The sequence below is a fragment of the Chelonoidis abingdonii genome, chromosome 1 (genome assembly GCF_003597395.2).
Source record: "Chelonoidis abingdonii isolate Lonesome George chromosome 1, CheloAbing_2.0, whole genome shotgun sequence".
NCBI classification, from domain to species: Eukaryota; Metazoa; Chordata; order Testudines; family Testudinidae; genus Chelonoidis; species Chelonoidis abingdonii.
In genome coordinates this window covers 250,244,326-250,258,690 of record NC_133769.1, presented here as the reverse complement: position 1 = coordinate 250,258,690, position 14,365 = coordinate 250,244,326, and the positions used below count along the sequence as shown (strand labels likewise).

The 14,365-nt window shown below is 40.9% G+C and overlaps 1 protein-coding gene across 1 annotated transcript; it reads left to right on the top strand.

The window, feature by feature from the left end:
• Positions 1 to 55: 55 nt before the first annotated feature.
• Positions 56 to 14,013, top strand: COA5 (cytochrome c oxidase assembly factor 5). Its single transcript, XM_032805569.2, has 3 exons — positions 56 to 274; positions 6,066 to 6,149; positions 10,261 to 14,013. The coding sequence occupies exons 1-3, from the start codon at positions 173 to 175 to the stop codon at positions 10,300 to 10,302; spliced, it is 228 nt and encodes a 75-aa protein (XP_032661460.1). The 5' UTR covers positions 56 to 172; the 3' UTR covers positions 10,303 to 14,013.
• The last annotated feature ends 352 nt before the right edge of the window (positions 14,014 to 14,365 follow it).

Below are 14,365 nucleotides of genomic sequence, written 5' to 3'. Positions count from 1 at the left end.
GGGTACGGTAGTTCCTGCCCCGGCGTGAAAGAGCGGCGGCGGTTTCTGCGCGTGCGCCATAGCTGGGTCAAAGGACAACAAGATGGCGGCGTCGTGGATAGTTCACTGGGAGGAGGTGGTGGCGGTGCTGCAGTGAGAAGCCTAAACGCTGTGTGCGGAGAGCGCTGCCGCGATGCCCAAATACTATGAGGAGAAGGAGGAGGACGGGCGGGCCTGTGCAGGGGTGCGGGAGGACCTGAGACAGTGTCTGCTCGAGACCCCCTGCGTCATACAGGTACGCGGGAGGGGCGGGGCCTGCTGAGAGACCCCCTGCGTCATACAGGTACGCGGGAGGGGCGGGGCCTGCTGAGAGACCCCTGCGTCATACAGTCAATGTGGGGAGCTGGGCGGCCCCTTCCCTGTTACGCCTGGTGACGGCCTCGGCCGGGACACTGCACCTGACTCGCTCCCGGTTCCGCAGCCTCGTTGCCCTGCAAAGTGGTTGGGTCCTCGCGGCTCCACGGAGCCTGGCCCCCCCCCTTGACAAGTGACCGTGTACAAAGAGCCGCGCCTCACTCACCAGACCTGCTCCCTGTGCGAGTTGGTCCCAGTCTGGACTGATGTGGGTGAGCCAGTCACTGCTCCTCCGAGCCCCGTGGAGTTGGCACAACTGAAAGGGAAGAGCTGGACACTGGTCTTCCCCATCTGCCATCAGTTCCACCTGTACACGTCGCTTTACTGAAGTCTTGCCTTTATTTACACGTGTGCTACCGCACTGCAGGTATTAGTGCCCCAGCGTAAATGGCAAAAAACGTGATACAGCTACCTCAGAAGGGTCTTTGACTGAGTTCACCCACCTTACCTTAAGAACATAAGAACGGCCATACTGGGTCAGACCAAAGGTCTGTCCAGCCCAGTATCCTGTCTACTGACAGTGACCAATGCGAGGTGTCCCAGAGGGAGTGAACCTAAGGGTACGTCCAGACTACCTGCCGTATCGGCGGGTAGCGATCGATTTATTGGGGATCGATATATCTCCTTAAGAATTCCACAATGATTTATTTACTTTAGAAGCACCTACAATAGAGATAAGTATAAATAATCAGAATCATTGTAAGAGAAGGTATGTGTGACCCCTAAGAATTCCTCAGTGTCGACTGGCAAAGGGTTCACTCTTCTGTAACAGTAGCTGTTGACAGACCTGCCAAACTCACTATACCTATCATACCACTTTCCATAAAAGATGTCATGTAAATCTTATATTAAAGCCAGAAAACACGGTGATCATAAATATGCTAGTGAAATGTCTGTACAGATACAATGTAAAAAGTTATATGTACAGTATAAAGGAAATATGTTCCTACAGTCTGAATCAAGGCAAAGTTGATGAAGTACCTACCAGACAAAAGATTGTATATCACTGTCTGCCTCAGTTCACAATGTAAATTAAGCATTGTAAGCCAATACAATGGAAGTCCTGTGTTCATACAAAGTCAGCACGGAGATGTGACGTCAACACACTATGGAATAAACTTTGAGGTGCAAGGGAGGCATCCTGACTTCAATATCCAATAATTGATTTGGGGGGATAAAAGAGAAGGCAAAAGGATGCATCTTTATCGTGCACCTGAGGAAGTAATCAGTCGGTGGGATTTCATTCATGAAAACAGAATCCTAACCTGCCCTGGTTGGAAGCACTACAAAAGACATTTTGGGTGAGAGAAAATTCCTTAGTCAGAAGGTCAGCCTGCTAAGTTAAGTTAAATTGCTAGAAAGCATGCTGTGCCTGTTGTTATATATATATATAATATTTCTATTTTTTGTCCTTACTCACTATTAAATCTTAACCATTGATAACAAATATATCTCAGTGCTGAGCTGATTCTTAGTTAAATCAAACAAGCTGGTATGTGAGCTGTTCCCTTGGGGATAGTAAACCTGATATTGCTGTGAGTATCCAGTGACAGGCTGGATATCAAATTCTTCAAAGGGGCATGGGGATTAGGATACGCCTATCATAACAAGAAAAATGAGGGCTAGCATTGCCCAGTGGAGGTTCTTTGGGTGGCTAACAGGCAGGAAAGGTCAGGGAAGTGATACCCAACTAAGTACGAGCAAGTCTCTCTCTCTCACTGGAGGCAGGGGGCTCACAGAGTAACTCAGCCTCCTGGGCACTCCAAGAAAGTGTCACAGTGGGTTAGTTTATAGTATGTAATCATGAGCTGGGAAAATGTGTGTTCACTGAAACAGAAATGTTGAAATTTGATCATACAGAACTTCAGGTGTGGTAGTGTGATTTTATTCTATAAAAAGTCAAATGGTTGTGTTAGAAATTCTGTACTGTTAATAAAATTTCAACTTATTGAAACAAAAAGTTCATATGGAAAGCTCCCACCACAGTTGGGACCCTTGCTTGGCTACTTGAATAGGAGCCTCGGGATTGAATGGAAATAGAGAATGAAAAAGGTGGGCCCTTCAACTAGCGTTGAAGCACATTAGCAGAATGTTGTAGGAAAGTTTGCCCTGCTGCTGTCTGTGTTGTGTGTGTGTGTTGTGTAGTAAGTACAAAACTTCTGTCTCCAAGACTGTCTAGTTGACACTTTTCACCAGTGCAATTACTGCTGTTTTGTTTTGTTTTTTGGTCTTCTGGTGATGATAGGTTGCTTTTAGCATTATGTGTAAGTCCAGTTTGAATAAATCTAAAACCACTAAAAAGATATGTATCCAGTTAGATTATACTTCTGTCTTCTTAGGGTGGATTTGATTTAAATCAAATTGATTAAAATCATGATTTAAATCACTAATTAGGAAGACTCGATTTAATCATGGATTTCTACATAAAAGTGCATCTTTGTTGGTTGTTATAACCGTAATACATATTCTTCAGAACTCAGAGATAGATGTAGGTTTCATTTTTAGAAGGTACACACTATACATTTGTAAAGTGTTTTATTTTGAAAACTTTTCAGATTAGTTTTACAGCTATATCAGAAAATGAATGACTGATTGAGTGATTATTCCATTTATCACAGGTAATTGAAGCAGATATTTATGAAGTCATTGGGAGGTGAACTATCTCCAGTTCGACAGGTTAATCATTAATATTTGGTGGATTTTCTTGCCATGCTGTAATAGGAGGAGAACATCACCAAATAGACATTTAAATTATTTTATTTAATTAAAACAACAACATTATGTATTGTGGATTTTTTTCTTCAACAGCAAACATATAATATTTTAACAAAACAAGCATATGGATTTTTGAATTTAGTTAACCATTCAAGTTTTTTTTAAATCAGGTTTTTGTTAAATTTGTTTTTAACCAGAATAGTTTAAAATAAATATTTAAAAAAACAATCAAAAATTAAATAGACTATGTCAGCCAGGTCAACATGAGAAACTTAAAATATTGGCTTCTGCAGCTAACTTAGTCGTCTTCACCTTCATTTCCTGTTTGTTCATAATCTGGAAAAGAAAAACAAGCTTTCCTGCTTTTTCAGGTCCCAAGCGATTTCTCAATTTGGAATGAATTAGTCCAAAGGAAGAAAATATTCTTTCCACACCTGCAGAAGCTACTGCTGTTAAAAGTGAGATTATCACTTCAACAGTCTCTGAATCCAAGTGCTTAAGTGACTTCCTCCAGTTCACTGGTGTGACTTTTCTTTAAAACATCATAAGAAAACACATATTTCTTGAATGGTTCACCCTTGCTCTGAAGTTTATTATAGTTAGCATTATGGAGGGACGATTGCTGGATGTCCATGTCATAGCCAATTCCTCCTCTTCAGCAGTTAAGGTTTGACCCTGGTACCAAGTATTGAGAATATCTGCAAGAAAATGAGCTGGAGATAGTGCTTGTCCCATTTGTTTTTTTGTAATGCTTGTAATTTAACCCTGTCATTGAATATTTCTCTTTTGAAGACCTCACTCAGTTCCTTCCAACTTTCAACAGCATCAGCAATAAAACAGCTATTTATCTTCATTTTGTTCAAGGCTACAGAAATAGGATTCACGGTGCTCAGCATGAGTTCAACATTTCTCTTAAGCCCAATGTTGAGGACTTTGGCTGTCACAGTACCATCTATTTTTTCACAATTTTGTTCACAAACTGTCATCAGATTAGGCCAGTTCTTGATATAGTGCTCAAACCAGTCCTCTACAGTGTTCCATTGCACGTCTTGTGGGAGAGTTAGCTTGGTTCCTCCCACTTTTTTCAGAGCAGCTGCTGCAAAGAGGTTGTTACGAAAGTATTTTGCAATTTCAACAACATTAGCCTTTACTTCTGAAACACGGAAGTCTTAGCTAGGAAGTGCATCAAATGAGCACTGCAACCGTATGTTGTTAGCTTGGGACTCTTCTAAATTTCTTCTCATCTTGGATACATTTTCAGCATGTGACCAAGCTGCGTACTAGACATTTGATTTTTTTTTTTCAGTTTGTTATAGCTTTTACTGCTACTTCTTGTAAGTATTCTCTGTGTGCATTTCCTAACGTATCAGCTGTTTCTGTAAGGAAGAGATTCCCTTCTTATGTTGTCTCACAGGCACATAACCAGGATCATCGTGTACATTGCTCCACCCATGAAGACTCAGGTTAACAGTTTTACCCTCCAGACCTTTTGCACACTGCTCAGCTTCTCTTTCATACACTTTATGCAGCAATTTGCCTGTGACATCTGCTCTGTTGGGTGGAGTGTATCCTGGTCCTAATGACTAAACCATGTCAATGAAGTGTGGGTTCTCAGTCATACGGAAAGGAGAGTTTGCTGCATAAACAAATGGGGCGATTTTTCATCAATTCCTTTTTTTTGTAATTTGCTGGTTCTTATCACAAATTTAGCTATGGTTGTTTCTGGATGATGGAGTTGTTGTTTTTCTATTTGCTACAGGTGATATACTGTGGCTATGTGACATACATGGTGTGACTGAAACACTATCATTGGCAGGTAACTCTGAAACTATAAAAAATGATGGTGATCTTGAAGGTGGATAGTCTTCAGAATCCAGTATGTTGAGGATGGATTCTCCTAAACAAAATAAGTCAATGCATTTACTTAATTATTACTATGCTGTTCATTTAGTATCACTCATTGCATTCACTAACACTCAGTACTATTTTAAAGGTGAAATTGTAAAAGGAAGATCTGCCTATTTCAGCTATTTATTTTTTTATCACACAGGATAAAAATGATAGTACCATAGAGTAACAACTATATTTGTTGCTCACACATGAGAATTCAAGAATAGTCCAGAAGGAAGACAGGCAGTCCTCAAGAAAGAAGTATGAAATAAAAAAGTTTACCAACCTGAAGATCCTGCATGTTCAGACATGCTTCTTTCATCATCTTCAACACAGCTTCCTCCTGAGAAGGAACACATCTTGCATTTCTTTGTTGCACTCTTTGCATTTTGCACACATGCCTGTCTTACCCACAGGTAGAGGAACGTCATGAAAATATTCCCAAACTGGGTCTTTTTTAAAGCCTGCTGCCATTATAGTTTTCCCTTCTAGTGAGAGAATGATATGGTAGATCTCAAATCAATGAAGGCTAGACTCAGAAAGACCTCAAAACTTCTGGAATATGCCAGAAGCCCCTGGAACCCCATAAGATTGGGTCCCTAATCCATGAACTATTGGAACTCATTTACAAAACTTTTCTTAAACATTATGTGAATCTATTGTCTCATACTATAGAATTACAATTTATAATCCCTGTTCCATGATGAGATACATTATAGCTCAAAGCTATCTTTAGATATTTTTTTCCTCGAAAGGCATTTTATCAAAAAAATCTGGTTTTAAATAAAAAACAATCAAATTTATTTTAAATCATTGATTTTTATCCACTGTGGTCTTCATTTTACTGATACAAACACATGTTTTTGAAGTTGGGGGAGGAAGGGAAGAATTATTATCTGCACTTTCACGAACTCTCAGGAACGTACCACAGCAAAGAACACAAGTTAAAGCAGCTTGGACAGAGTTTCAACAGTGTTCATAGGACTTTTTCGAGCTGTTTTGTCTGTAGTGTCCTTTCCACTGAAGAAATACACTGGATTCTTATGCTGTTATGTTTCATGTGACAGGAAGGAAAAAGCCCCAGACAATGCTTGAAGGAAGGACACTGCAAAAGTTTGCAAGTTTCTTTTTTTGAGTGCAAAAGATCAATGGTAAGTGATTTGTTTTGATTGTTTTTTAGTCTTTTTTGTAGCAAATGTGTTTGTTTTTTTCTAAAAGATTCTGATGAGGAAGAGAACACCATTGAAATTAATCAAATTGACATCACTAAGTAGAATAGCTCCTTGTCATAATTGTAATTGGTCCTTAATAAATGTTAGCTCTTGTGAACATTAGTATAGAACATCTTTCGCACTCAAGCAAAACAAGGAATTAGGTTGTGGGTATAATCCAACAAGATATTCATATTTAAATTGGAGAAGGCTCAGAGTGTGACAGCTACAGTAAAAATAGGAAATGATTAACAAAATTGGGGTTATTTTAAATATGAAAGATGAATAGGTAAAATAGCTTTTTAATATTTAAGATTGATAATTAGCCATACCATAATCTTATCTATTTGAGATCATTGGAAGAAACAGAACTGGGGGACATTGATTTAAGTTTAGAGGAAACTCATTAAAGGATCATTTTACTGTGATTATGGACTTCTGCTTTCCACTTGAAGTTTTGTAGTTTGTGTAATGTACGTAGGTAATAATTGGATAATTGTTAATTTAAGGAGCTATAAGTCAGTTTTATGATTGAGTGACAAACTCTCCTTTTGGGAGTGAATGCTCAAGTACCACAGCAAGAGGCCTGTTATAAATACCTACCTAGATAGAAAAGGAGGAGTTTCCCCAGACTGGCTGTGAGTTTCTTGTATGGAAATGTTGACCTATGCTGTCATAAAGTTTTTTTTGTAAAATAGGGTAGAGGCAGCAAAGTTGATATCAAACCATTCCACACATGATGGGCACATAGCCTGTTTTTGATTTTACCTAATGTGTTACTTTGCTCTGTAATGAATAAACCCTGATTTTAATTTTAGATTAAGGAGACATGCAGAAGTAGAACATACCTAAGATCTTTCATCCCACTCTGCTGCTGTAGCCTCACAGCCTTCAGCCCCCCTCCAGTTGAAACTCTCTTAATTCAGCTAGAGAGGAAAATGGAATTAAGCTAGAAATATGCTAGAAAAGTGTCTTCAAACATATTATTTACTCTCCAGCATGTCTACAACAACACTGTTACAATCTTCAAATATTTCTCATTATAGTTCAGTATGTAACAAGGACAGATGAAAAAGAGGAGGTAGGTGGATCTCAAACTTAAATGATCATGCCCCTCTTTTTGTGTCTGTAGTAGTTAGGGTGACCAGATCACCTAGGTCAAATATCGGGGCGGGACAGGGGCAGAGGGGAAAAAAATGGCGGCAGAGCAAAAAAAAAACAAAACCCCCACCCCCGATTCCTCCTCCCTGTGCAAGCGCTGGAGGGAGAACCAGGAGACTCAGGGGAGCGTGGGGCTGGGGTGAGTGTGAGTCCGGCCTGGACCCGAGCAGGCAGGAGTCGGGCAAGGCGGTGCCTGGAGGAGGAGCAGGGAGCCAGCCCACAGGGGCAGGCGGCATCTGTTTTCCCCACCTGGGCAGCGGTACTCGGGAGCAGCCGCTGCTGCAGCTTCCACTGCCATGGAGGGAGGAAGCGGCCGCTGACCAAGCTTGGCAGCTGTGGCTCTGGCTCCCACGAACCCCCCGAGCCCAGGCCTGCTGTGGGGACCCAGCGCGCACTCTGCGCCCAGCCCTTGGTCAGTCGCGCCTGGGCTGACTGCCCAGCTGGTAAAATCCCACGGGCGGCCCCGGAGTGGGGGCAGCAGGCCCCAGACTCCTTATCCTACTCAGGTTCCGCAGGGGAACGAATGGGGCTGGTCTGCCGATGCCTCTGCCACGGGATTGCACCAGCTGGGCAGCCAGCCCAGACGCGACTGGCCAGGAGCTGGACGCAGAGTGCACGCTGGGTCCCCGCAGCAGGCCCGTGGGGGTTGCGCCCCGAGTTCCAGAGCCACAGCCGCTGAGCGCCATGTGCTTGGCCAGCGGCCGCTTCCTCCCCCTGCGGTAGTGGGAGCTACAGCAGCGGCTGCGCCCGAGTCCCACTGCCCAGGTGGGGAGAACAGCCGCCCCCTGGCCCCGCGAGCCGCCCCCCTACTCTCCCTCCACATACCTCGCTGGAGTCCTGCCTGCTCGGGGCCAGGCTGGACTCACACTCACCCCGGCCCTGCGTCTCCTTGGCATGATGTGCTTGGCAAGAGGCGGAGATTTGGGGAGACAATGGGGCAGTGAAGGGGCAGGGATCCAGTGGGAGCAGGGGGCAGGGGAAGGCGCGAGGCCTTCCGAGATCCGGAGCCTTTGCTTGTTTGTCCAGTGTCCCGACCTAACATTGGTCAGGACGCGGGACAAACAAGCAAATGTCAGGACATCTGGTCACCCTAGTAGTAGTTTATGCCTCCCCTCCTGCCATACAAGTACATGTACGGATTAGAAAAAAATCAACATGCACCCCTCACTAAATATTAGAAACAGTAAGGTATTGATTCAAACAGAGCCAACGATCCATTGTAATAGCAAAAGCAAATCTGCGATTGTGGCCAATGCTTACAATTAAATGTGCACACTGCAATGTAGCGAACAGATTAATGTACAGATGGCAACAGCTTTGTCTAATGCTATGCAAGCTTAACAGAAATCTGTCAAAATGCACAGCACCATCTGAGGACCTGATATTTCTGGAAGAATTAGCTTTGCTAGTTATTCATTGCTGTGGGTAAAATGTGCACAGTAAGATTTTTTTGTTTTGTTTTTGTTTTTCTTCTCCTCAAGCATCTCATGCCCCCCAGAATACATTCCCCACTCTTTCCCCTAGGGGGTCTCATCCCCATGTTTGAGAACCTCTGGAATAGAACCTCTGGATTAGTCTGGAAAGGAAAAGAGTGAGAGATGATGATTATATTTAAATAAAAATATAATAGAAAAGGCTGTCTCTGTACTTCTGCTTAACCTGTCCCATAATATAAGAGAAAAGGACGTATTTGTTGACCAATTAAATTAAAAAGCAACTAACTTAAAATGGAATTTTACTATCTCAGGGTACTAGTGAGGCAAATAATTTAGTACATTTTTTAAAGGATGTGGCACTGCATGCAAATACAAATGCTTTTAACATTTACACTAGGTTAAAATGATTAGGGTTTTCAGTTGTCATGCTTCAGGACATAAGATAATCAGCAGCTGGGTAAGGAATAAAATATGCTTCTGTGCTAGCAATTAGATACACAAATGGGCAGGGAGTATACACGTCCCTCTCCCTACACGTTACATGGTGACTGGTGTAGTGTGGTCAATCTTATGTTTACCTAACTTTTTATTGTGCTATAGCAGTGAATTCTAGTTAATGATTTTGCATAGTAGTAATCTGTTCCTCAAATTTAAGTGTGTAGAACATACTAGCTGAATTATTGTTGGATTCAAGAATACTCAGTCATCTCAACCTTGAAGATGGAAAACTTAAGAGGAACTATGCCAGGCCAAAATAATGTGGCCCCTCTTGCTGCCATATCACTCTGCAGTGCTAAAAACGATCTACTGTACAGCAGCTATCCACTCTCAGCTTTAGGAAATGCTGGTGTACCGTAAATCTTTAGGATTTCCCCTCCAATTATATATCCATGTATTATTTCCCTCGGATATTAGCTGGCATTTTTTCTAAATTGAATCTCACTTAATATTTTACCCATATTTATAGACTCTGTAGGTTCCTTTTTATATTATCCCAGCCTCACTGGTGTTTGCAACACCTTCTATTTTAACGTAATCTGAATTTGCTGTGTACCACATTCTCCAGATTATGAATGATGATCAGTAAGATAAGACTAATGAGTATTCTCTACAGCACCTCACCTACACACCTTCCTCGCTCTCTGAACTCTGTTGTACCACTTACTATTATTCTGTTTATGGTCCTTCAGCAAATCTGAAGTCTACATGACAGTGCAAATCAGTCACCTAGTATTAATTATGAGTAAGATTTCTGAATACAGTGCTACCATGTACTGTCACACCAGTCTTGTGTCTTTTTATGGAGAAACCATTTATTCTCTTCAGTGACTTTTTCTTTACTGTATCCTTGTTTGTAAAGTGCCAGAAATAGAAACACAGTTGCTTCAAAGCAGTTCTAATAGTAGTATTTTACATTTTGCAATATGTTGACTTAATTATTCTTCAATTTTTAGCTGGATGCCAGAGCAAGATTCAGAGGAAGGAAGGGATACTGAAGCCTTTGTGAAGAGAGCCAAGCATGGCAAATTGTGGATGTATCAGTGCTTTAAGCAAAATACAGAGACTAAAATAAGAAGAGTATATCTGCTGCATCCTCCCAGTCATGAAGTATTCTCTTGGAAAATACCTGCTTTCAAGAACTCTGATAGATTGAGGCTGACATGCACCTAAAATACTGAAGAGAAAACCAATATTAGGCTGGCAGTTTGGAGTGATATGAAATGCCCTAATGCATTTTAAGTAAACTATGCAAAATCCAAAATAAGCTGTAGCAATCTTTAGCTGAGTCAATTTGTTTTGAAATTGAGATTTCCTTTCAGTTTTTAAGTTTGTAGTTTAATTTATCTAAAACCATGAAACATTGTCAGAGTGAAATATTATAAAATGATTGAAATTGGTAGACCGCTTGAGTAATGTTCTGCAGTATCATTCAGAAAACTTGAGATAGGTCTCTTGTTTCCCAGGTTGGCAGGGCCGACATACACTGAAATGTACAGGTTAGCCTCTGGGGAAGAGAGTGGCTTATATTGCTCAATAGTGAATCCCAGTTAATTAGAGTGCAGTTGGTACCTGTCCAGTTCCCAAGAACTGTGACATCTCTTCATCCCTCCGCAAAATTCCTTTTTTAATATGATGGTTGGTGTAAGTTCTTTCATACATTGTAGCCTTTCACTACTGAAGAGCTAAATTAAAGTTGGAGTTACTCTTAAAAGTTAAAATATATGTCTGAAAGTGATTGTTAGTTTTGAAAAAGAACCACCGCTTTTAAGAGAAATATAGTTCATCTGACCAGTACTAGTGTATAGAGGAAGAGTTGCACATGAGAAGTAAGAGTAATTAAACGTCATGTTTTTCACCCAGACATGCAGCTAAAGCGATATTGGTTGTCACTTTTATTATAGTGTGCCGACAACAGCCTCTAGATTCCTTGAGGTTATGCTGGATTTTTTCCCCTTACTACCTAAACAAATATACTTTACACACTTGACTACAATTCAAAATTACATTTTTTTCTTAATTTTGTATTAAACATTAATTATGTACCACAAACTTTATAATTTTTTTTATTCCTGCATTCTTATTACTTTCCGTACTATAAAATGTATATATGGGTATATAATTTTCAAATTGTCGTTCACATTCATTTAAATTATGACTGGTTTTCTATGGTAAACTTGTTTTTTAAATCTTAACATTTCCACATGTTCCTTTTGTGCTACTTAATTCACAAGTTTGTATAATTGCATAATTCGTAATGTAGTTCAACTGGAAGGCCAAACTATAAATGAGGGGAAAGGAAAAATGTTTTTGTTTTTTAAATCAAGGATGTCTCCTTTCAGTGCCAGATCTGTCTGTAACATGTAAGTATTGGAGGATGTTCTTTATTATATATGCTGCCTAGCGTTAGGCATTTCACAGGTCCAAAAATAATTAGTTGACTTGTCATATATTTTAAAGCACTAATTTATTAGAATGGGAACAACAGTAACGAGAGGAAGACTTTGTTTCTAATAGGCTTAGCTCAGATACTTACTCTTAATTACAAAAAAAAATTATTTAACTGAGTTATTTCATCTTAGAACAATGCAAATAACCATGAAACCAAGTTCTGAAATATGAAAGAATGGCACCATAATGTAATCAGAAATGTAAGTAACCACCTACATCAGTTGTTCTTGCTGGAACATGTGACAGTACGGTAACTCCTCACTTAATGTTGTCCCAGTTAACTTTGTTTCGTTGTTACATCGCTGATCTATTAGAGAACATACTTGTTTAAAGTTGCGCAATGTTCGCGTATAACATTGTTTGGCCGGCACCTGTTAGTACAGTACTTTGTCCACTACTTGCAGGATTCTTTGTAAGAGCAGCCCCTCGGAGCTAGTGCGTGGGGGCTTCAAACCAGGATTGTCCAGCAGCTCCCCTTTGAGTTCTCCTCCACCTGTACTTCCCGCCTGACAGTGAGCTCTGGGATCAGCGCCTCCCCCATACCTCCCATATGCAGCAATCAGCTGTGTTGCAGTGTTAAGGAGGCTCTGGGGAGGAACCAGGATGCAGCGCGCACCCTCCCTCCTGCCCACAGCAATCAGCTATTTTGCAGCATTCAGGAGGGTGGGGAAGAGCGAGGATGTGGTATGCTTGGGGGATGGAGTTGAGCAGGGGTGGGGTGGGGGACAGGCCAGGGGCAGAGCTAGCAGTTGAGTACCCTCTTGCACTTTGGAAAGAACAGCAAGAGGAGCAGCCAGACAATCCACACACTGACTCCACCACCTCAGCCAAATTGAGTATTAAATTGTTTGTTTAAAACTTATACCTGTATTACTTCGTTTAAACTTGTGCTGTATATGTATGTAATGTCTTTAGTCTGGCAAAAACATTTCCCTGGAACCTAACTCCTACAGTTACATTAATTCTTATGGGGAAATTGGATTCACTTAACATCGTTTTGTTTAAAGTTTCATTTTTCAAGAACATAACTACAACATTAAGCTAGGAGTTACTGTATTTGAGTGTGATCAAATAATAGGTGGTCAATAGGCATTTTTGACCAGTTTATCAAGCCTAATATTGCCACTCAGTTTTCTTATAACTATTCATGAGTGGGATTCCTTTACTTCTGTTCTTGTAGTATGGCTCCAAGGGGACCAAACCAGGCAATTTGCCACTTTATATACTCTTTTTATCTAAGCCATGTTCTGCCTTGGTTACAAAGTAAGGCACACACAGAACATACTGTAACCAAAACTTAGAATTACCCAAGAACTAATTTCTGAAAAAGGCTTTTTAATACTCAATACTTAACTCTGTATTTAATAAGAAAACTCTTCAACAATTTCTCGGTGCTCTTTCAAGGGCATATACTTTAAAAACAAACATAAAATCCCCTCCAAACTGCATTGGTGCCCTAACTCAGACACCTTTTCTGTGAATAGTTTAACCTTACAACCAGGGCACCTTTGTACCCAAAATATAGAGGCATCATGGGGAAATATTGTGACAACTCTTCATATTCCTTTTATGGAAAATGTAATGTTGCAGAAGTCAGTTTCATCACATCCTGTCTTTCATCAAGTCGATCTGAGCATAAAGAAGAAATGTCTCTAAACACAAGATAAAACAAGCAATGAGGTTCATGAAATGTGAAAAAGTACTAGCTCAAATATGAGCTTGGTATATGCAATATTGAGTTAAATTAGTTATACCCTTAAATAGTTATTTTCAGCTAACATTAAAGCATCTTAAAAGTAGCTGCTTTGTGTGGGGGAAATCTTTTGGAGCCCTTTAAAAGCCAAATAGCCTCAAAAATGATAATTTAACTCTTAAAATGGAGGGAATCAAAGTAATTTTAGCCAACCTGATTAATAAACTAGAACATAAGACATGTAAATGAGGAAATGAGTGTAAGGATAAAGATAACTACCAGCTTTTGCCTACCTTCTCCAATGGATCATTAATATATTCACTTCTAACTGGAAGGCCAGCCCCAAGAATGGCTGGACATTTGTAATGATAAACAGTGTCTTTTAAGCATTTGATAGTTTTTTAAATAGATAAAATTTAGTTGTTTTGGGCAAGAACGTTAAACAATTTTTCTTACGGAGTTTTCCTCTGTTTAGATATGTAGTATGTGTTAATCTATCTTGTATTACTCCTGAGGGAATTTGGTGCCAAAAAAAATAAAAATTCTGTGCACAATATTTAAAAAATGCAAACTGTATTTGTCAGTAAATGTGACAGCTCCAGCATGATAGTGGGGAGTACAGGGCACTGGCTGCATGGAGCTGGGAGATCAATCTGCAACCCCCTCAGCAGGACATGGACTCGGGTGAGGCTGCCCCTGACAGGGCAATGGCAGGGCCTGCCCCAGAAATACCCTGGAGCACTGGCCCTCGGCAGTGAGCAGGCAGATGCAGAGCGGTGGGGTGGGGCAGAGCCCAGTGGGTGGGTCGGTGTGGAGGGATAGAGCTCAGTAGGGGGGGTATGGGTGCAGTAAGGCTCTGAATGCAGAGGGTAAGGCTTGGTGAGGGCAGTGTTTGATTCAGGCAGGAAGCAGTCAAG

What these genes read in the sequence shown, in the direction of transcription:
- COA5 (XM_032805569.2), top strand. Translation starts at nt 173, where the DNA reads ATGCCCAAATACTATGAGGAGAAGGAGGAGGACGGGCGGGCCTGTGCA. An exon ending in AGACCCCCTGCGTCATACAG is followed by an intron (nt 275 to 6,065) that starts GTACGCGGGAGG and finishes TTCATGTGACAG; the next exon opens with GAAGGAAAAAGCCCCAGACA. An exon ending in TTGAGTGCAAAAGATCAATG is followed by an intron (nt 6,150 to 10,260) that starts GTAAGTGATTTG and finishes TTCAATTTTTAG; the next exon opens with CTGGATGCCAGAGCAAGATT.